The sequence below is a fragment of the Elgaria multicarinata genome, chromosome 9 (genome assembly GCF_023053635.1).
Source record: "Elgaria multicarinata webbii isolate HBS135686 ecotype San Diego chromosome 9, rElgMul1.1.pri, whole genome shotgun sequence".
NCBI lineage: Eukaryota > Metazoa > Chordata > Lepidosauria > Squamata > Anguidae > Elgaria > Elgaria multicarinata.
Genome location: NC_086179.1, coordinates 95,437,700 through 95,461,712, shown reverse-complemented (window position 1 = coordinate 95,461,712; position 24,013 = coordinate 95,437,700). Strand labels below are relative to the sequence as shown.

The 24,013-nt window shown below is 43.2% G+C and overlaps 1 protein-coding gene across 1 annotated transcript in view; it reads left to right on the top strand.

The window, feature by feature from the left end:
• LOC134403846 (zinc finger CCCH-type antiviral protein 1-like) overlaps positions 1-24,013 on the top strand; it is a 64,875-nt gene that overhangs the window by 14,567 nt on the left and 26,295 nt on the right. The window contains exons 2-9 of the mRNA XM_063134358.1: positions 7,178-7,310; positions 9,872-10,124; positions 10,220-10,342; positions 10,955-11,053; positions 17,420-17,540; positions 21,081-21,249; positions 23,210-23,330; positions 23,667-23,760. Coding sequence (XP_062990428.1) covers positions 7,178-7,310; positions 9,872-10,124; positions 10,220-10,342; positions 10,955-11,053; positions 17,420-17,540; positions 21,081-21,249; positions 23,210-23,330; positions 23,667-23,760 — 1,113 coding nt within the window. The remainder of the gene's footprint in view (positions 1-7,177; positions 7,311-9,871; positions 10,125-10,219; positions 10,343-10,954; positions 11,054-17,419; positions 17,541-21,080; positions 21,250-23,209; positions 23,331-23,666; positions 23,761-24,013) is intronic.

Genomic DNA, 24,013 nt, shown 5'->3' with positions numbered 1-24,013 from the left:
GTGGGGGAGGGGTTCCCGCCTAAATAACGTTTTTTCTCAGCTACAAACCTTTCCGAGGCACAGGCTCGGCGCAAGCGCAGAGCCCATAGTGTGACTGCACAGATGACCACTCGAAGAACCATGGTTACAGGTAAGCAACCTGTTCTTCTGGTCACTACACCTAAAAAAGGTTATGAGTTGGAAAAATAGATGGCCATCACCAAAGGGGTTGGATAAATTCCTGGAGGCAAAGGCTATCAATGGCTACTGGTCCTGATGGTTGTGTGCTATCTCCAGTATTCAAGGCAGTAAGCCTGTGTGCACCTGTTGATGGGGAACATGGGTGGGAGGGTGCTGTTGCACCATGTCCTGCCTGGCCGATGGCTGGTTGGCCACTGTGTGAACAGAGTGCTGGATTAGCATAGCTCTTCTTATGTTCATATATTAAAATAATAATTAAAATAACAGTTAACAACAACAATAGCCTATGCAAACCAGTCCAGCAGCAATGAGTAAATCAGCTCAAAATAGTTCACTCAAATGCATTTTGACAAATTGCCCTTTCCCTCCCTGGTATCATGTGATCGTATTAATCATCTACCTATGATAGCTTTCCATTCCTACCTTTCATGTGGCATTGTAACATTGCTAGGAAGCTGTGCTTGCCTTCAGTTTCGATTCTCCTGTGAGTTGGCAGAGAAAAGGTGACGACGCCTCTTCTAGACTGGCTTGAAACCAAACAAGCTCTTTAACACAGAGCTAGATTAGGGAATGATGACGTCTGATCCTGCTGAGTGTGGCTTAGTGATGAAGATTGCTAAGTGCCTTTGCTCTAACGGAGGCTGCTTAGGCTACAGGGAGATCCCCCCTCTCTTGGGGCTACCAGATCACCAATTAGGGCAGATCCTGAGGGACGCAGGGCCGGAAAGGGTTCTAGTTCATCAGCAGGGTTCCTCACGTCAAGTGCTGGCTGTGTCCCCGGTGCGGCTGTGCCTGAGAAATGAGTGCGCGGGATGTGAACACCTTCATATCTGCAAGTACTACATCAAGCGCCGCTGCTTCAGGCCTGCTAGAGGCAGATGGTGAGTGTAAAGGAATAAGAGAGGCAACTGTGGTTGCAGAGATATGTATTAACCACAAGAGAAAGAAATAATTGCAGTGGTTCCGCTCCTGTTTGGCGGGTCGGTTACAGAAGGTGGTGCTTGGGAAACATTACTCGGCCCCGTGGACTCTCAAGTATGGGGTCCCGCAGGGGTCGGTTTTGTCCCCCATATTGTTTAATATTTACATGAAGCCGCTGGGTGCGGTCATCCGGAGCTTTGGAGTGTGCTGTCATCAGTATGCTGAGGACACGCAGCTCTATTTCTCCTTTTCATCTTCAGCAGGAGAGGCTGTGGATGTGTTGAACCGGTGCCTGGCTGTGACAATGGACTGGATGAGAGCTAATAAACTGAGACTCAATCCAGACAAGACTGAGATGCTGTTAGTAGGTGACTCCGCTGACAGGATGGGGGGTGTTCTACCGGTTCTGGATGGGAACTCACCCTGAAGGAGCAGGTTCGTAGCTTGGGGGTTCTTTTAAATCCATCATTTAGATCCATTCTTTTAGATCCATCATTGTCACTTGAGGCTCAGGTGACCTCAGTGCCACGGAGTGCCTTCTACAAACTCCGGTTGGTGGCCCAGCTACGCCCCTATCTAGACAGGGATAACCTGGCTTCAGTTGTCCATGCTCTGGTAACCTCCAAGTTAGATTACTGCAATGCGCTCTACTTAGGGCTGCCTTTGAAGACGGTTCAGAAGCTGCAGCTCGTGCAAAATGCAGCGGCCAGATTGATTTCGGGAACCAGAAAGTTCAACCATATAACACCTGCTCTGGTCCACTTGCACTGGCTGCCTGTATGTTTCCGAGCCCAATTCAAGGTGCTGGTTTTGACCTATAAAGCCTTACACGGCTTGGGACCACAATCCCTGACGGAACGCCTTTCCCGATATGAATATACCAGGTCACTATGTTCAACATCTAAGGTCCTCCTCCAGGTGCCTACTCTGAGAGAGGCTCGGAGTGTGGCAACGAGGGGCAGGGCCTTTTCGGTGGTGGCCCCCAGACTGTGGAATGATCTCCCTGACGAGGCTCATCTAGCGCCAACGCTGCTATCTTTCTGGTGCCAGGTTAAGACTTTCCTCTTTGCCCAGGCATATGGCAGCACATCTTAATCACCCACATGTTTAGTTTTTTAAACGGTTTTTAATGCTTTATGTGTGTATGTTCTGTGTTTTAGAATTTTAAATTTTGTATACTCATTTTTATCTTAATTTTAGAATTTCTGTAAACCACCCAGAGAGCCCTGGCTATGGGGGTGGTATATAAGTGTAATAAATAAATAAATGTGGGGTCGCTCAGCAGCCTGGCATGTAAAGATTTGGTAGGAAAGGAAAGGAACCTCTCGTGCAAGCACTTGAGTCATTGCTGACTCTGCTTTCACTGACGTTTTCTTGGCAGACTTTGTAGTGGGGTGGTTTGCCATTGCCTTCCCCAGTCGCAGTTACCTTTCCCCTAGCTAGCTGGGTACTCATTTTACTGACCTCAGAAGGATGGAAGACTGAGTCGACCTGAGCCGTCTGCCTGAGAACCAGCTTCCGCTGGGATCGAACTCAGGCCGTGGGGAGAGTTTCAGCTGCAGTAACTGCCACTTACCACTCTGTGCCACATTTGGTAGCTAACACCTAAAGGAGAAGAAACTTTAAGAAAGGCATATAAAAGTGTTTCAGCTCATTACTTCTTTCATTGTGCTGAAAGTACAAGTTCTGTCTGTTTAGAAGAGCAGGGAAAGATTAACTTGACCCTACTTCTTTTGTCAGAGTGAGTTAGTTCATATTAAACTTAGTTCATATTAAACTTGAAGAATGTTCTAGTTCTGTAAGACCCACAGAATGTAAGGATAAAGTAGTAATAGTAGTACCATTATATGTTACAAAGTGTTCTGTGGCACTTGGATGGCTAACAGAAGGGGTTCAGATTACCCCTCTCACACACAGGCGTGCACACACACACCCCAACTGCATGAGGGTGAATATTGGGCCACTGCTAATGTACCTGGTGGCTATGCTACCTATTGTCTGTCCACTCAGTGCATGTAAAAAGGTGTTCTTCTCATCTTCTGACCTATGTGTGTCAACATTCTCCATGTCAGTGGGGTTCCTGAGCCTCTTTCCACACCGGCCAAAAGTGTGGTGGCTGGGTGTGCCCATGTTGGCAGGAGGGTCTATGGCCACCTGGGGATCATGTAAGGGGTGTTTGTGTGAACAACCATAAACTGTGGCAGATGTTTTGTGTATCAGAGCTCATTGGGTCAGATGTATGAAGTGAAGCTGGTTGCTGTGTATGTTCATAGCTACAACCTACCAGTGTTTACAGAGTGGGCCCCAAAGGCCAAGAAAACACAAGAGATAACAGAGCGCAAATGTCAAAATCCTATCAGATTAGCTTTGTCTGACTCCCATCACAGCCGTGGTTGGCAACTTGCATTTTAAACTGAGCAAGGGTTTGAGGGGTAGCAGTAGTGTGTCTGCCCAAAGTGGAGGCAAAGGGCTCTTTGGGCCTCTAATGTGAAGAGCGGTTGAGGTTTTGGCAGGGCCTAAAGGGCAGTTGCTCACTCCCCTTTGGCTGTGACTTGACTCATGAGGACAAGCAGGTGAGGTGTGTAAGGGAAGATCACTTGAAGAAAATAGCCTTGTTCAGGCATTTAGATTGCGTGTTCAATAAATGCTCATGGTTGGAGGGAGACACGGCCCCTGATAATCTGGACAGAAACCTTTGCAGATACAATCTCTACACATAGGGCTCCGCTCAGGCACTCAAATGCAGAGTGTGTTGGAAGGGATAGATCATGTTGCCTCCGTCTGCCTGCATTCATTGAATCTGCAGTCTGAAATTGTTTAGAGTGCGACATGTGGCTAATAGCGTGTGTGTGTGTGTGTGAGAGAGAGATTTTCACTAGGTTTGTGGCTGGAGGGGAAAGGGTTAAGCCTCACCACTCTGCATGTTGTGGTCCCATTGAAAATCAGCCTCCTTGCAGCTGTTATTAAACTTTAAAATAAAGACTTAATGGGATCTCTGATGACTTATTTATTGTCTCGTGTAGTCTGCTCTTTCTTGTGCTCCTGCAGAATTGCAGCTGAAGAAGAGCCATACTTATACTGCAATAAAAGGTGCCATGTGAATACTTTGGAAATTATGTTAAATTTAATTCAGATATTTTTGCCATGCTCAAGAATTGTCATTGTCTGTGAACAAGCTTGTGATGAGTGCTAGGGGAATATTTCCAATCCATTTTCAAGCTCCTGGATGGTTTCCAGCACCAAATGTTTAGTGTCTGGGTGACCAGGCACCTACATTTTTCCTATCGTGCTCATGAGAGAAAACAAACCTTACGGAAGCACACACAACCAGTTTTAATTAATTTTGCCCCAGTTTTCCTGTGGAGATTTTGTATGACCTAGGATACAATCCTCTGCACTTTTAGACAAAAAAAAAAAAAGTCCTACGACTTGGATTGTCTTGCCTTTGACATTTTTTCTTGTACCACTTATTTATTTTATTTACTTTATTTAAAACATTTATATCTTGCCCTATATCATTAAGATCTCAGAGCAGCGTACAGATAAAAGAATACAGTATAAAACAATAAATATGCACAGTTAAAAACAAATTAAACCATGAACAAGTTAAAATGATATATAATTTAAAAGCAGTAAAAGCAATTAAAACAGTTAAAACAATGTGCCAGTGAGTTTAACCATAAAAAGTTTTGTTAAAAAGCCATGTTTTTACTTGGCATCGAAATAAAATCAGTGTTGGCGCCAATCGAGTGACCAGGGGGAGGGCATTCCACAATTGGGGTGCCACAGCAGAGGAGGCCCTCTCCCTTGCCCCATCATAACATATATGTTGCACTGGTGGGATGCGGAGAAGGGCTCCTCCAACAGATCTAAGGTCTCGGGCAGGCATATATAAGGAGAGGCGCTCCCTCAAGTATCGAGGTCCCAAGCCATTTAGGGCTTTAAATGTCATTACCAACACCTTGAATTCCGACCAGAAGCATATAGGCAGCCAGTGCAGTTCCTTTAAGACCGGTGTTATGTGGTCTCTGTAAGATGTACCCACCAGCAATCTAGCTGCTGCATTTTGCACTAGCTGCAACTTCTGCGTCGTCTTCAAGGGCAGCCCCACATAGAGTGCATTGCAGTAGTCTAATCGGGAAGTTACCAGTGCATGCACTACTGTTGCTAGGTTGTCCCTGTCCAGGAAAGGCCATAGCTGGCGGATCAGCCGAAGCTGACCCCCAAGTACTCTGTGCCACGGAGTCTACCTGAGCCTTCCGTGACAATGATGGATCTAGGAGTACTCCCAAGCTACGTACCTGCTGCTTCAGAGGGAGCGCCACCTCATCCAGAACAGGTCGCTTACCCAGTTCCCGGACTCAGGAACCACTAATCCATTTCAGAGCTTACACAACCCATCCGTTAAAGAAATTTAGGGAAGGACTTGTGGAACTGCCTTATACTGAGTCCACTAAACTACCTAGCAATCTTTTTCTATTTCACTGTTCTTCAGTTGATGGCTTCTGACCTGCAATAATCCTAAAATGGATCAAAGTAAAAGACACACACCATTATTTCCGCCTCTGTTTTATTTAAGAGGAGAATGAAAAAGAAAAGAAAAAGATGAATGGGATATGGAAGGCACAGGGAGCAAGAGAAAGAGAAGGAAACTGGAAAAGGTTGAAGATGTGTTTACTCTGAGTGGCAGCAATTCTCTAAAGGTTAAGATTTCCAGATGTTTTTCTGTCTGTCTATCTCTAAAGACTCCTGTTGTAACATTGATATCAAATACGTGGTTCCGGGAGAAACTACAAAAAAATGCCAATATATTTTTAAGGTCCAGAAAGTTGTGTTGTTGTTTTCACTAATACTGAGGGTTGTTCTTCCAAACTATCCTTTTAGTCAAACTTTGGATAAACATGGAGCAGAATTTGAACTCGTGTGTGTCTTGCCCTTTGCAGCCGGTTCAACTGTTGACTGCCATCCAATGGATTCCCATGGCTAATTCCCCCTTTTGCCATCTTTTATAAATAAAATAGTTATGTGCAGATTGCTGTGTGCTGAAATCTCAGGCCCAAACTACATGTGATGTTATTCTTTCTTTTTTTAAAAATAACGTGTTCAACCTGGTCACTTCCATTATGGACCAAAAGCAACTACATGGCCCTGATCTGAAAGGTGTTTACAATCTGGATCAGGGTCCTACACCAATTTCCTTCTGGGAATTGCTTTCTCCCTGGGTGCTGTTAAAACCCAACGGTACTATTTGTAATAAAGAGCTGTCAGGAGGGAGCAATTTTCAGATTAGAAGTACATTCTGGATTGATGTTATGCAGGTGCTTTTACTCCAAAATGAAAGTGGCTGGGCTATGCATGGTGTTTTAAAAGTGGTGGTGGGGAATCACAATGGCTTGGCCCTTAGAATATCGGAAAATGAGATTGAATGAGAGGAGGAATAGTAATATTTATGCATTTTATACCAACTTTGAAAGAACTTCATTGGCTTCTTATTTGCTTCTAGGCCCAATTCAAAGTGCTTGTGCTTAACTTTAAACCCCTGAACATTTGGACTCGCATTCCTGAAGGAGCACTTTTCCCCATTTATTTATTTGATTGGTACCCTGCCTTTTTACCCAAAAACGGTGCTCAGACTGCCTGGGCTTTAAAATCTTTTGCTGCAGCCTTTCTTTACAAAGGAAAGGACTTTTTTGCCCAGGGGGGTGGGGGCGTGCAGTGACACCCCAGCTATGGAATGCTCTCCCTATATTACAGCAACCCTATCACTGAGATCATCATAGCTGCACCCCTTCTTCTGTATAGCCCCCATCCATTTTTCTGTTTCTTAGCCTCTCCAGATGGTGGCAGAATTTGGGGGATGTGTGTGCATTTAATATATATAAAATCATATTTCTCCAAGGAGCTCAGGGTAGAGTACAAACTTTTGGGCTTTGTAGTACACTGAAGGAAAGGAGGATTCTTGGAATATATAAGCCCTCACTGCACGTACAGGCACCTCCCACCTTCCCCAATGTTATAATGTCAGGTATATTTGCTACTTTTACTATGATTTTCTCTCCTTTTCCTTTTATCCTAGGGCTTGTAAATACTCTCATGACATTTTTTCGGAATCCAACCGAAAAGTGCTAAAGCATCATGAACTCTCTGGCCTCAATGACGATGAACTGCGTATTTTACTTCTCCAGAACGACCCTTTTCTCTTACCTGATGTAAGTTATGAAAATACCATACAATAATAATAATCTATTTATTTGTTACCCGCCTCTCCCTCTGGATCGAGGCGGGGTACAACACAAATAAAAACACCATAAAATACATACAACTAATTCAAACGTTTAAAACCAGTGCATCATTAAAAGCAGCACACCATTAAAAAAAGGCATCTTAAAATTCAGCTGGGTAGGCCTGCCGGAAGAGATCAGTCTTTATGGCTTTCTTAAATTCTGGAAGACTGTTAAGTTGACAAATCTCTCCCGGCAAACCATTCCACAAACTGGGAACGGCAGAAGAAAAGGTCCTCTGGGTAATAGCAGTCAGCCTTGCTTTTGTTGGCTGGAGTAAATTCTTCCCAGAGGACCTGAGTGTGCGGGGCGGATTGTACGGGAGAAGGTGATCCCACAGGTAGCCTGGACCCAATCCATGTAGGGCTTTAAAGGTGATAACCAACACTTTATACTTCGCCCGGAAACTAATTGGCAGCCAGTGAAGAGATTTTAAAACTGGCGTAATGTAGTCACCCCTAGGTGTACCGGTGAGCAGCCTGGCTGCCATATTTTGAACGAGTTGAAGTTTCCGGACTAGGCACAAAGGTAACCCTATATAGAGCGCACTGCAGAAGTCGAGCCTCAAGGTTACCAGCGCGTGCACAACCGTCTTTAGGTCTTCCTACTCTAAGAAGGGGCGCAGCTGGCGTATCAGCCGAAGCTGATAGTAGGCACTCCTGGCTGTCGCATCTATCTGGGCTGTCATTTGGAGCGACGGATCCAGAAGCACCCCCAACCTGCGAACACAGTCTTCACGTGGGGTGTTTTTTTCCCCAGTGCTTAAATTTTCTGTGGAAAATGTTCCATTTCATAAGTTTGTTAGTAACCTCAGTGGAAGAGAAATTAGCTCTTGAAATAGACAAGTGGTTGTCAGCATATCATGTACAGTTCTTTGGGTTGCTAACATTCATTAGTGCGCTAACAATTTTCAATACCTTTGCTTTTTTTTAACAAATTTAAATAATGTAAGGGAAGTACATGACACTGCCTTTAAATTTTTACAAATATTCCAATGAAAATTCCCACATAATATAACATTTAAATTAAATTAAGTGTGCTTTCCCCTCAAATATTTCTGGTCAAATAAGTGTATTGGGACAAAACAATAATGTGGCATACATTTTTTAAGCTTTGTTGTGTATGGAATACAAGTAAAATAAAATGCTTAATTAGATCACGCTAAGGCCCTGGAAATTTTAACCTAATTTGCATAGGAATATTTTCCAATTAAAAATTGTCCATTGAAAGATTTAACAATAGAAAACAACTCTCCAGTGATTCCAATGAGGACTTTTTCCCCCCTTTTGTTAATTGGGGCGGGTGGAGGGGGGGTATTTCAGGAAACAAAAAGTGACTGGAGACAGCTTTAATGCTCCCCTCCTGGTATGTTGTGGTCCCAGTCTGAATTGGGGCCATTTGTGCTTGTGCTAGAGTAAAGAAAAAGTTTACCCTTCGCTGCATGCTACGTAATTAGTGTGGTGTTTAGTTTGGCTCAGCCTGCATCATAACTTTGCATAAGGGTATTATTATATTGGCCACTTCATTTTTAATTACTTTCCTAATATGGACTTTGGTGTTGTTGTTGTTTTTATAGCTGTCACACATTAATGTCAAGTTTTCATTCAGCTATCCACCAAGACCCCAAGATCTTTTTCTTATTTTATCACTGCCAGAGACTCCATCCATGCATATGTAGTTGGGATTTTTGTTGCTCTAGTCTGCATCATTTTACACTTTGTTCGTCATTTTATTGCCCATTCACCCAGAGCGATTTTTTAGAGCTCTTCACAGGCTACTTGTGCACTATCACCCTGAATAATTTGGTTGCGAAACACCAACTGGGCTGAAGGTAATTTGGGAACAAGTAAATAACACTAGTCCCAATACAGATCCTTGGGGGACCTCACTGCAAACTGCTGTATAATTTCCTACCTGCTCCCAGATTCTTTTTTTAAAGGAAAAATGCTATTATTCCTGCTACTTTTGGAGGGAGCATTTAAAAAAAGAGATCCGGAAGTTCATATTTTAGTTGTGCTTAGGCCATCTGGACTGGGTTACTTGTTACTTTTTAATTTGTCAGTTAGACCCAAAAGTTCATTTGTTGTAAGCTGCTGCTTTGATTCAGTTCTTCAGATGCTGCCTTCCGCAAAAACCAACACCGGCATAGAAATCTGTCCAATATCTTCTGCAATGATAACTGATGCAAAGATTCACTTTAGCTTCTCTGCAGTCTCTCCCTCTCCTCCTTTATTAAACCTTTCATCTAACAGTCCAGCTGCCTCCCTGGGTGTGTTTCTTGCTTCTGATGTGTGTAAATAATTCTGTTTAACCTAATATTTTTAGCAATTTACTGCTTACATTCTTTCCCGCTTTTCTTTTGTTGTCAATTTACATTTGTTTTTATCAGTTTGTGTTATTTTTGTTCTCATTTCCATTTCGAAAAGACTTCCATACTGTACTGACGGACATTCTTGCATGTGCGTCTTCCTTTTTCTTCCTATTTCTAGGTATGCAATGCCTACAACAAGGGGGAAGGCAACTGCAGCCAGCAAGATAATTGCACCAAGCTTCATATTTGCCGGTACTTCCTCAGAGGACAATGTAGGTTTCCCCGATGCAAGAGGTCTCACAACCTTTTGGAACCAAATGCCCTGAAGCTGCTGCTCGTAGAAGGGCTGGATGCTAACATAGCTTGGAATATCCAGACGATCTGTGATCACAAAACTGCTGTATTGTTAAGAGAATTAGGTCCATTCAAAGGTGAGTGCTTATAAATATGGGGACTTTGTGGCACCTGTGTTATGTAGAAAGCACCCCTCCTCTTCATCTTTTGAAGCTGTTCTCCATTGTTTTAGGTTATTCCTCCAACTCCAGGCCTACAGCAAGTGGAGCAAAATCAAATGCTTTGAATCAGAGAGAACACAGACAAGAGCAAGCTTTCAATATGCCAACTTCCATGAAACTAGACCCTGCCCAAGGTGAGCCAATATACCTTTACTATAGAACTGAAGTGGATTGATGAGGTCTAAACCTGAATTGCCATGGCAAAGGTTTTCTGCACCATTTGCTTTCAAACCAAGCTTGAGCTTTAATCCCAACATGCTCCATGGGGCCCACTTTTACATGTTTACTATACTGTATTTCTTCGATTGTAAGATGCCATCGATTGTAAGACGCACATTAATTTCAGTACCACCAACAGAAAAAAAAAACACCCTAAGACACACCCGCGGTTCTAAGACGCACCCCATTTTTAGAGATGTTTATATGGGGGGAAAAGTGCGTCTTAGAATCAAAGAAATAGGGTATTATTTTATCCGTTACCATTTATATATTTCAGCCGTTTACCAAAATTTGGCAAATGTTGACCACACACATGTACGGTCCAGATGAATTGCTTTGCAGTGTGCCTTGTAACATAATTTAGGATTGATCCACTGCAGTTCTAATTTGTACTGACCTGGTCTTGAATAGAAAACTACAAGAGCCTCTACCTGCTTCTTGATGGAACAGAGTACCATTGTGTCATTTTTTTCTTAAGCATGGTAGAAAGACATTATGTCTCTTGGTTTATCCCCTTTCTTTTACAGGTGCAAAAGCAGCTCCTTCTACTAAATCTAAGAACACAGAGAAGGAGAAAAGTGATGAGATATGTGTGCATTATGTCTGGCAGTATTGCAAAAATAAAAGTAAGTCTAAATAGAGAAGACTTGGGCTGGGTTTTCATGTGGGCCTTTCTCGGGAATAATACTGTACCTCCTTTGCCCATCAGACCAATATTGTTCACACTGCTTCCAGCTGCTTCATCCCCTAACTCAAGAAACAGCCTTGGGTGCAGCAGAAAGAAGCCTTCTGTCAGAACATGGAGGGGTGGGAGTCAAAGTAACTGGGATACAGGGACTGCAGCTCTCTGTCCCCCCTATCCATCAAATTCATTGGCTGCGTAGTTTGTGTTTGCTAAAAGGTTGTTTCAGCTTTTGATCTGGAATCCAGCAATAGTCCAAGTTAGATATGTCGGTGCGATTGGGTGATTGATACCAAAGGGCAGCACTGGGTTACTTCTGCTCTGCTCTAAGGAGCATGGCAATATTTCTTCTTGTTCTTTCTGCTTTAATAGCATCAATATGCAACTGCTGGGAGAAAGCAGCCAAATTATGGAGTATGATTATCACTAGTATGCTGATGACACCTCAGAGAATTATTTTTATTTATTTCATAGAGCAGTGACACAATTGCTAGACAAGTACTCATTATGGGGTGGGAGAGAGCTAATAAATAGAAACTTAATCAAAACAGGGCGCAGGGCTCAGTCCTAGGCCCAGTGCTCTTCAACATTTTTATTAATGATTTGGACGAGGAGGTGCAGGGAACGCTGATCAAATTTGTAGATGACACAAAATTGGGTGGGATAGCTAATACCCTGGAAGACAGAAATAAACTTCAAAGTGATCTTGATAGGCTGGAGTGCTGGGCTGAAAACAACAGAATGAAATTTAATAAGGATAAATGCCAAGTTCTACATTTAGGAAATAGAAACCAAATGCACAGTTACAAGATGGGGAATACTTGGCTCAGCAATACTACAAATGAGAAGGATCTTGAAATTGTTGTAGATTGCAAGCTGAATATGAGCCAACAGTGCGACATGGCTGCAAGAAAGGCAAATGCTATTTTGGGCTGCATTAATAGAAATATAGCTTCCAAATCACGTGAGGTACTGGTTCCTCTCTATTCGGCCCTGGTTAGGCCTCATCTAGAGTATTGTGTCCATTTCTGGGCTCCACAATTCAAGAAGGATGCAGACCAGCTGGAGCGTGTTCAGAGGAGGGCAACCAGGATGATCAGGGGTCTGGAAACAAAGCCATAGGAAGAGAGACTGAAAGAACTGGGCATGTTTAGCCTGGAGAAGAGAAGATTGAGGGGAGACATGATAGCCCTCTTCAAATACTTGTACGGTTGTCACACAGAGGAGGGCTAGGATCTCTTCTCAAACCTCCCAGAGTGCAGGACATGGAATAACGGGCTCAAGTTAAAGGAAGCCAGATTCCAGCTGGACATCAGGAAAAACTTCCTGACTGTTAGAGCAGTACGACAATGGAATCAGTGACCTAGGGAGGTTGTGGGCTCTCCCACACTAGAGGCCTTCAAGAGGCAGCTGGACAGCCACCTGTCAGGGATGCTTTAGGGTGGATTCCTGCATTGAGCAGGGGGTTGGACTCGATGGCCTTGTAGGCCCCTTCCAACTCTGCTATTCTGTGATTCTAAGATGGGCTTGCTGAAGACAGGTTACCCAAAGAATGGGGTGCCAGTGGGTTTGCCTGTCATGGATGGGGTTGTCCTTCTTGACTGAGATTACGCTTCCTTGCTGCTTTATATGCAGGTGGCAGCAGGGGCTAGGAGCATTTTCCTTTTTCTCAGATAAGAAATCTGTCTACCATCATCCATGCCTTGGTAAGCTCACATCTACATCACTGTGCTCAAGTTGAGATGGAAAGAGCTTATATCCCCAGGTTTAGTTTAGATGCGCTGGCTCAGTGTCTGCTTCTGAGCACACTCGAAGGTGTTGGTGCTCCCCTTTCAAGCCAGAAATGTTCTGGGTCTAGGTGACATCTGCTCCCAGTTGCCCTGTTCCCTGAGAAAGGAGGCCCAGGGCTCCACCATTTGCCCAAATCAGATAGGGTTAGGAACAGAGCTTGCTTCACTGCCACACCAGGAATGTCTTACACGGTCGCCTCTCTAATTGTCTTCTGCTGCCTGGTGAAGATGCTTCTTTTTCACAGGGCTTTTGTGGGCCAATTTTTAGTAAACTGCTCTGCATTGTTTTACATGTTTGCACTCTTTTAACCCCTCCTGTTTTTATGGCCAAAGGCTTTTAATGTTTATTTTGAATTTTTTTAAACCTGCTATGACCAATAGATGCTGCTGCTGTTTTGATTAGGTCTTTTTAAGTTTCTTGTATTTAATTTACGTTAAATTAAACGTTGTGAAGGGATGATAGGTTTTCAGGTTGTATGTCACCTCAGCTGCCTTTGGGAGAGAGGTGACAAGTCACGATAATACAAATAACATATATTAAATAATGGAAAAGGGACAAAGCTTGGAATGGACTGGATGAATTTATTTATTTATTTATAAATAAATAAATAAATAAAATAAAATTCCTACTATTTGCCCTCTGTTACCCACTTCTTTGCTTATTCACTAACCTCTCATCTCGAGTAAATGAAGCCGCCTTATGAGACGCCTCAGAAGGATGATCAGAATCAGCGAGTCTTGGGGGATCCTCCTTCGAACAGGCATTGTTCGTCTGCTGAGGACTAAACTGTTCTGACCAAGCTATTCTTAGGAAAGCTAAAACGTTGTTGCAATGTGCAGCACACAGAGTGGCCTTAAGATACCACTACACAAAGACAGAATTTTAACTCTCCTACACTTTGGGGGAGTAAACAGCAACTTTTCCTGCTCTACCCTGACTGGGGATTCTGTCCCAATACCCCTTTGTAGTCTAGCAGCATCACCTTACTTTTGTTATGGCATTGTAGGGCTCTCCGTTTGGATCTTTTGTGTTCCCCCCCCACAAATCTTCCGCATATCCAGGGTCTTCGCGTGGTGCCAAGACACACCACGTCCAGTTCGGAGAGGAGAGAAAGACAGGAGAGGGAGTGTGACTCTGTTGATTCTCCTCGACCTCTCAGCGGCTTTCGATACCATTGACCATGGTATCCTTCTGGGACGACTCGCTGAGCTGGGAGTGGGAGGTACTGCTCTGCAGTGGTTCTGCTCCTGTTTGGCGGGTCGGATACAGAAGATGGTGCTTGGGGAACATTACTCGGCCCCGTGGACTCTCAAGTATGGGGTCCCGCAGGGGTCGGTTTTGTCATGAAGCCGCTGGGTGCGGTCATCCGGAGCTTTGGAGTGTGCTGTCATCAGTATGCTGACGACACGCAGCTCTATTTCTCCTTTTCATCTTCAGCAGGAGAGGCTGTGGATGTGTTGAACGCCTGGCTGCAGCAATGGACTGGATGAGGGCTAATAAACTGAAACTCAATCTAGACAAGACTGAGATGCTGCTAGTAGGTGACTCCACTGACAGGACGGGGGGGGGGGGTGTTCTACCGGTTCTGGATGGGATTGCACTCACCCTGAAGGAGCAGGTTCATAGCTTGGAGGTTCTCCTAGAACCATCTTTGTCACTTGAGGCTCAGGTGGCCTCGGTGGCACGGAGTGCTTTCTACCAACTCCGGTTGGTGGCCCAGCTACGCCCCTATCTGGACAGGGATAACCTGGCTTCAGTTGTCCATAGTTTGGTAACTTCCAAATTAGATTACTGCAATGCCCTCTACATGGAGCAGCCTTTGAAGACGGTCCGGAAGCTGCAGCTTGTGCAAAATGCAGCAGCCAGATTGATAGCTGGAACAGGGAGGTTTGAGCATATAACACCGATTCTGGCCCGCTTGCATTGGCTGCCTATCTGTTTCTGAGCCCAATTCAAGGTTCTGGTTTTAACCTATAAAGCCCTACATGGCTTGGGACCACAATACCTGATGGAACGCCTCTCCCGACATGAACCAGCCCGTACACTGCGCTCAACATCTAAGGTCCTCCTCCGAGTGCCTACTCTGAGGGAAGCTTGGAGGATGGCAACAAGGGAGAGGGCCTTTTCGGTGGTGGCCCCCTGACTGTGGAATTATTATTATTATTATTATTATTATTATTATTATTATTATTATTATTATTATTTATATAGCACCATCAATGTACATGGTGCTGTACAGAGTAAAACAGTAAATAGCAAGACTCTGCCGCATAGGCTTACAATCTAATAAAATCATAGTAAAACAATAAGGAGGGGAAGAGAATGCAAACAGGCACAGGGTAGGTTAAGCAGGCACAGGGTAGGGTAAAACTAACAGTATAAAGTCTGCACAACATCAAGTTTTAAAAGCTTTAGGAAAAAGAAAAGTTTTTAGTTGAGCTTTAAAAGCTGCGATTGAACTTGTAGTTCTCAAATGTTCTGGAAGAGCGTTCCAGGCGTAAGGGGCAGCAGAAGAAAATGGACGGAGCCGAGCAAGGGAAGTAGAGGCCCTTGGGCAGGCGAGAAACATGGCATCAGAGGAGCGAAGAGCACGAGCGGGGCAATAGTGTGAGATGAGAGAGGAGAGATAGGAAGGAGCTAGACCGTGAAAAGCTTTGAAGGTCAACAGGAGAAGTTTATATTGGATTCTGAAGTGAATTGGAAGCCAATGAAGAGATTTCAGAAGCGGAGTAACATGGTCAGAGCGGCGAGCCAAGAAGATGATCTTTGCGGCAGAGTGGTGAACAGAAACCAACGGACTGATGTGAGAAGAAGGAAGGCCAGAGAGAAGAAGGTTGCAGTAGTCCAACCGTGAAATAACCAGTGCATGAACAAGCGTCTTGGCGGAAGAGAATGATCTTCCCGATGAGGCTCGCCTGGCGCCAACATTGTTATCTTTTCAGCGCCAGGTCAATATTTTTCTTTTCTCCCAGGCATTTTAACAGCATTTAACAACGTTAAGTTTGCTTTTAATGGACCCCAGAATTGTTTTTAAAAGGATACTGTTGTTTTTATACTGTTTTTAATGGTTTTTAAATTTTGTATACTTTGAACATTTACCATTTTTAATTGTTGTAAACCACCCAGAGAGCTTCGGCTGTGAGGCGGTATATAAATGTAATAAAATAAAATAAATAAAATGTGAAGTTTACCTCATAATACCTAGTCCTCTATGACGGAGGAATCAAAACTTCACATGGGAGAAAAGGTTGAGGAGTTGGAATTTTCCTTGCCCCTTCACACACTTGGAATCAGTCGCACCTAGAAATGTCCAGCTACACTTGTGTAGAATGCAAGCCCTTATTTATCTATCTGGTTTGTACATAGTCACTTGTCTGTGAGGTTATGGTGAGTAAAGCCTAGGGAAGATTTACAAAAGGTGGTGCTCTGTTCTTAAAAAATAAATAAAGTATGTGTGGCCAGATTGGTATGCATTTGTTTTCCAAGGTAGCAACTGCAAGCAGATAGCTGGCACTGCTGTAATGAACTTGTGAATTTGGCTGTCTGGGTAATATCCAACATTGGCCAATGATTGTGTGTTAGACCAGGTTAGAATAAATAATATGCTGCTTTTCTGAACATAGAATCATAGAATAGCAGAGTTGGAAGGGGCCTACAAGGCCATCGAGTCCAACTCCCTGCTCCATGCAGGAATCCACCCTAAAGCATCCCTGACAGATGTTTGTCCAGCTGCCTCTTGAATGCCTCCAGTGTGGGAGAGCCCACAACCTCCCTAGGTAAGTGGTTCCATTGTCGTACTGCTCTAACAGTCAGGAAGTTTTTCCTGATGTCCAGCTGGAATCTGGCTTCCTTTAACGTGAGCCCATTTATTCAGTGTCCTGCACTCTGGGAGGATTGAGAAGCGATCCTGGCGTAAACCAGAGATCCTGGTTTACTGGAGTAAACCCACTGATTTCACCAGGAAATTCAGGGCCAGCTTCACAGCTAAGCGGATGAGTATGAAACAATTCACTAGTTACTGGTTCATTTTGAAACCTCATTCCAAATGCTGGTGATTACGTTTAAAGCCCTAAATGGCTTTGGGACAAGATAGGGAAAGGATTATATCTCTCCATATGATCTTTTACTGTGACGAGTTGGGAGGCCCTCAGATATGGTTGACTGGAATAAGTGATAGGGCATTCTGTATTGTGACACTGCGATTGTGGAAATCACTTCCTGGGGGATGAATTTGCTCCCATCATTTCAATGCCTTTTAACAAGCACTTTTTATATTGGCAAGTTTTTAACTTGACTGGAGTTGATTATGACTGTTTCTCACTTGTTTCGGAAATTTTTATTTGCTGCTCCTGTCTGTTTATATGCTTCTGTTTCTGTTGCTTTTAACATAACTTTATTGTTTTTTAGTTGCAACGATAGCCATTTTCAGCATTTCTATTAAAATGGAAAGGCAAGTTCTTCTGAGGTTCTGTTATCAGTTGAAACATCCTGTGAGCCCTTCTTTTTGTTCTCTTTGCAGATAACTGCAACATGATCCATTACGATCTGCCTTATCGATGGCAAATATATACTGGAAATTGGAACGATATTGCCAAAAGAGAAGAAATAGAAAAGGCCTATTGTGACCCAAATATTAACAGGTATTGATGTAGTTGATCTTTCCCTCTCTGTGAAAAGTTCTAGTGGAAATTTGTATCCATCCCATGAAGTTTGTATCCACTCCCATTTGTATCCACTCCCATGAAGTTAAGCCCAAGTCTCTTTTTGTGAACCTCTTTCCTTTAGTAAAGGTGCCCTCCTTCTTAATCCCACACGTTACCATAGTATCACAAGGACATGGCTATCATGTTTTGTACAATATAATTTTCTAAACCTCGTGGAAATTATTTAGTCTCTCACTATATGTATTTACAAAAGCACCTGAAAACAATTAAAGAGAACAGCACATAATCTTGAATATTATCATGGAATTTGTCATTCCAATGTAAATCAAGCCAAATAATTTCTTGGGCAGGTTCTTATCAACTGATCCAGAGTATAACTAATTCCATTAATAAAGCAGGCCAGTTACCATCTGGAATCTCCATGTGGGATACAGCCACGGTGTTCTTGTTATATTGTGAAAAACTAAGTCAGCCGGCCTTTTTGTTCAATTCCAAATGGTATTACACTACTAAGAAGTATGGGATTTTTCTCCTGGCCATCACCGTAATAAACCTCTGTAATTTCTTTTTGTTCAAGCAATTACACAGATTATAGATGCTGCAAGTTTCCCCAGGCTTTCATAATCTCATAAAAAGGGTTTCGCTTGATCACGTTTTAGAAGAGCTTGAAGATAGTGCTTCAATTTAGCCATTATAGCAATATCTCAAGTCCTTTAAAACCTTGTCTAAAATTAGAGGGACACCGTGGCGCCACCAAAACCCAAAATCAGGTGCAAAGTGCTTCTCAGGACGTGCACGTTACCCCACATGTTAGATTGTGTGTGTGTGTGTGTGTGTGTGTGTGTGTTTAAATTGTATACTTTTAATGTTTACTATTTTTAAATGTTGTAAACCGCCCAGAGAGCTTCGGCTGTGGGGCGGTATATAAATGTAAATAAATAAAAATAAATAAAATAAAATTTTAGAAACAAAAACAATGGCATATTTCTCAGAAATGCCCATAAAACATGTTTTTGCTGAAATACATGTTACTGATTTTGAAATGTGGCTTGTTTTATTTTCAAGTATGCACGCAGTCTTACTTTAATTTCCAGTTTTTGAGTCGGTTATAATTTCCAAGTACTGTTTGTGTTTCCTGACTAAAGACTGTGATAATGAAAGTTCTCTTTCATTCAATCTGCAAAATGCCCCCATTTCACTGACATGCTTGGTGGGTAGTTGCTGCAACAGGAGGTTGCAGAGAAGTGCTTGCCTGGAAATGGAAAGGGGGGGGGGAGATGGGATGGGCCAAAGACCCTCCTCCTGAATGTGAGTGGCTGTTGGCCCTCTTCCGTACCCCAGTTCTTTTCATGGACAGATGGAAGAGAGCCCATGTGGAAATGTTCTTTATTGACTGTGAATAAAGAAAAGCACTCTGAGCATGTGAAAGTGTTTTTCTTTCAAGTAGCTCCCAAGGGCCCAACGTCATGGGGAGCAGGTTGGGAGACAAGCTGCTTGTTCCTCACCCCACATTGCCTATGGTGGATCACTTGTAGGAATCAGCTTTTAAACTGGAAGATTACGAATTTCCCAGGATGGTTGCCATGAGGCCATTGGTGATGGATTGGCATTCACTTGTAACAGCACATGTACTGAAGGACGTTTCAGGGGGAGCCTTTTACAGGAGTGTTTTCCTTGTATGATGAGAATACTGGAGTCTTACAGAGTTTTTCCACCAGTGGGCGTGGGGGGATTTGGAACCCCGTACCCCCCTTTGTTCCGGATCTTTCAGTGGGGGTCAAGAAATCTCAAGACAACGTCTCCGTCTCTATAAGGAAAGTTTTACTTCAAGCAATAAAAGGAGTCAACGCTCAAGGCGAGCCTAAAGTGAGACTGTCTCTATACAAAAGCACACAATTGTATAGGGTACTGGTGGATCCAAAAAGGCACCAATCATTACGTTAGAATAAGGGATACACATCCAATCAAAATACAGCAAATAGCAACCAATCAAATACAGCAAGCAGGCAGTGTGAACAACTTTTACACATATAAATGCGTAAACGACTTGCATATTTTTCTTATCTCTTCAACACAGCCAGCTTTCTGCACAGACAGCCTTAGCTGGGTGGGGAACAAGGGTTACAAGGCCTTAAGCTAGTGGGCACGTTGCTTCTTGCAGTGTCATGGTGCATAAGCATCTTGAATACAATTAGTATTCCTCACTGTCCTGGTCTACAAACAGGTCAAGCTCACACTCTAGTTCTTTGTCCTTTACCTGGTTATGAGAACAGGTATAGACTCACATTCCAATTTCTTCCACAGTGGGCAGGCAGGGAGCCAGACAGCCACTGTTAATCTGTGATACACAGTATAACTTCCAGAAAAGCAAGAACAAAATATACCCTTCTCCGGCCTGGTTCCTTCTTTCCAACCAGCAACAACAGCCAGACTTTTGTTTTATCTGCTTATTTATATTCCAGCTGCTAAAATGTTTCCTTCCAGCCAAACAGTTGTTGGGTATCTAGTAGCCAGCAGCCATTTATCCTTGTTTAAACAAGAATGTTCAGCTAGAAAATTATGTCCTGTTGGTGGTGGCCGAACGGTCCAGCATCAAAGAGAGTGGTTAGGGTTTACTATGACTGAAGAGTCGGCCAAGTACAGTGCTTTCCCACCTCAGGCATTAATAGCAGATAGTAAATCCATCTACTCAGGGACACAACTGGCTTGAAGATTATTCCCTTGATCCCAATGTCTGGAGTGAGAAATTGATACTATCAGGTAACTGCCCCATATAGCTGAGTTGGAATTCTGAGAACCCTTAGCCTGCCTCAATATGCATAACAGCCCTGCCTGTTTGTTTTAGGTTGGGGACTTGAATCTGATGCTTGAGAAAGATCTACCATAGGTGGTGCCATTGGAAGTGGGTGACCAGACAAGTAGCTCATTAACTAACCTGCCACCCCCCTTCCTGGGCCTCTGTGGCTACTTAAAGAAGAAGACAAGAGCAGGTGTGGGCAGACTTGAGGGTTGTAGGATCTACTTCTTTTTAGCAGACTTTCTAGATCCACCAACCAGAACCAGGTGCAAAAGACACATGCTTGGAACTAAAGAGTTCTGGCTGAGGGATTTGTTTTGAGTACCATAGTCCTTCCAGACAAAAATCCACTCCTGGTTACCCTAAGCTTTGTTCCTCTCACCAGTGCAGTTCTGGATGGGAGGGGAGTCATTTTTTGCAGTTATCTGAGAGTCAGAAATCCTTGCTGATGTCCTGAAATCACCCAGAGATCTACCAGTAGATCCAGATGTACCTTCTGCCACCCTGGCTTTTCTTTGTTATCAATCAATAAATAACATTTCCTCAGGGGCTTACTTCCATCTGTTTGTAACAGAGCAGGTTTGGAGAAGAGAACTTTGGATCTAGATGGGATGTTGATTTGGACGATCATGACTTCCTTCATTTGAAAGGTCAATTAATCTAAATAGTTGGTGCCCATACAGAATTGGACACTACCTCTCCTTTTTTCATTTTCATAGTCTTTGGGACCCAGACATTAATTTCAGGACCATGACTTGTAACGGTGCTCCAGTTCGGCGCCTGTCCACTCCATCATCCGTCACCAAACCTGCAAAATTTGTAATGACAACCAAGTGGCTTTGGTACTGGAAGAATGAACTGGGCCAATGGATTGAATATGGGAACCAGGTCAGTATGCAATTTGTTTGTTGGAGGTATCCTGGGGAATTCTTGCTGCAGCACTGACTCACATAGGCTCAAGATTAGTAGAGCCTTGGGGTCTTATGCACCCCTCCCTCACAGAGGAGACAAAGTGCCACCTTTATTTTAATATGAAGTCTCCCTGACTTCCATGATGGAAACACCTGCGCACTCTGGCCGCAGTGGAAGTTGCATCAAATAAATCTGCACTAAAAAGCAATCTGGTCTTGAGTTGTTAAGAATTGAAAAAGTGAAGCTGAGGCCTCTCTTTAACTCTGTTTTTTTGGCATCCTAAGTGACCCTGCCCCCAATGTATGCTACTTTCATGTATTCTCTTAGAAAGTAAAAGGATCTATGGTGTTTCTCTATGGCAGGGATGGAAAACTTGTCAACTATTAGGGGCCATTGAATTATTTAGTTTGGAAGACCGTGCTTTCTTAAGAATGTTTGGTCCCAGAATTCCTTGTGCATAAGCAGGAGGGAACAACAGTTGTGGGGGGAAGCTCCGTAATGATCAGGAACAACAAGAGCGAGTTCTCCTGGTGGGATTGACAGGCCCAAATATATCTAAGTAAATGACTAGTAAGCACACACAGCATACTGACATACCCAGCTCTATGGGGAGATAATTTATGATTTTGCAATGAAAAAATAACGTTTTAAAGTAAATTGCTCTACTTATAAAATGTTTGCTGTTGCTTGGGTCTATTAGACCCAAAACATTCACAGGATAACCAGAAAGTTACAAAATAGCCAACAAGCTTTGTAGGACTCTTCCTCAAGCTAGATGTTACATTGAACCAAAAATAGCAACGTAAGGAGTGTGCTTTGGGGGCATGATAGAAAAGGCCACATTTCAGAAATGTAGAAAGTATAATTTCAGTATTATTATTTTTTCCTTTCGTGACTCTTGAGATTGTATCTATGGGAGAAAATCGTAGTATTTTTGTGGATGGGAGGGGGGTGATACAAATTTATATCGGGCCTCAAAATGTTGCTTGGGTCCTAAAAAAAAAAAAGATGCTTGGGCCCTGTATGCAGTGTAGCTGCTGTTCTGGTGTACTAACTCACACTGAGAACTCTGTTGCAATGAGATGTTGGCTGCATGGGCAAGTGTTTCCTATACGCCCAACATTACATATTAATTGGACTTTATGATAGTCATGGCTTCTCAGAGTAACCAATTCTCTACAGTGGTTGTGAGGCCAAAACACATGTTTTTCTTGGAAGAAAAATAAGCATAAATATAACAAAGAAAGGTGCCTTTGTTGTGGCTAGCTGGAAAAAGCTCATGTAACACAACGGGTCTTTCATGGGTAATCCACATGCATGATGTATTAGAATAATAGAATCATAGAATAGTAGAGTTGGAAGGGGTCTACAAGTCCATCTAGTCCAACCCCCTGCTCATTGCAGGAATCCACCCTAAAGCATCCCTGACAGATGCTTGTCCAGCTGCCTCTTGAAGGCCTCTAGGGTGGGAGAGCCCACAACCTCCCTAGGTAACTGGTTCCATTGTCGTACTGCTCTTACAGTCAAGAAGTTTTTCCTGATGTCCAGCCGGAATCTGACTTCCTGTAACTTGAGCCCGTTATTCCGTGTCCTGCACTCTGGGAAGAGATCCTGGCCCTCCTCTGTGTGACCACCTTTTGAGTATTTGAAGAGTGCTATCATGTCTCCCCTCAATCTTATTATACTAATGATGTCTCACAATTTTCTAAATACCGTATTCGTTTTTGTCTACTTCTCATACTTTTGATAGTTCGTGTTTTTTTTATATGCACCAGTAACCAGCTTTAATGTGTTTTAGAACTGTTGGTTTGTATCATTTTTAGTGTATTGAAGTATGTCAGTGGTATTATATAAGAATTTCATCCCAGAAGGGGGAGCTGTGTGCCATATTTCCACATGTCTTTGTGTGTTACTCTTTCACATTTCTCCTGTATAGGATGGAAAACACCAAGGTTCAGATTTAGGTTCTGATGATCTGGAGAATTTATTCCTAGCAGATCCAAGTGGTGGTATCCAGTTTACAGCAGGCTCCCAACATTATGAGATTAGCTTTAAAGGTACTGTGCTGATTTACTTCACCTGGCTGTGGTGTGTTCAAAGATCTCCAGAAGGCCCGTGTATCTAAGAGATACATGTTATGTTCCAACGCCATCTTTAATATTGCCCAGGAATGCCCTCTTAAGCTTACTGTGGATGGCCTGCAAGGGTGCTCAGAGAAGCATTATTGACAGCTGCCATTTCGCTCTTGAATTCCCTTGGAGGCAGAAGTCCATTTAATTCGGATTGCCCTTCCGGTGGCTGAAGAGCAGACCCTTTGCTTTAGCAACCCTTTTCTATGAGAAGTGTCCTGCCTCTTGGACTTGCTACATAAAACATCTCTCTTCTCTTTCAAGACATGATCCAGACCAACTTGCTTTACCAAACCAAGAGAGAGGTCCTGAGGCGCCCCAAGTTTGTTTCCTCTGAAGATGTAAAGACAAAGAAAGGGTATAACATCAACATTTTGATAATGTAACTAAGAACCAGTGTCTGAGTTTGTTCCCCCACCCTGTACTTCCTCCCAGTTCCTTTTGTGTTGTCTCTTAGATTTTAACCCAGAGGGGAGGGACTGTCCTATTACTGATCGGTGTAAGCTCCTATGGGAGCCTTTTTTGGCTGAAGAGGGGGTAGAAATGCTTTAAATAAACATCCTTAGGATCTTTTGCTTCATAAAGCAGATTACCCCCTGTATGAAATTGTC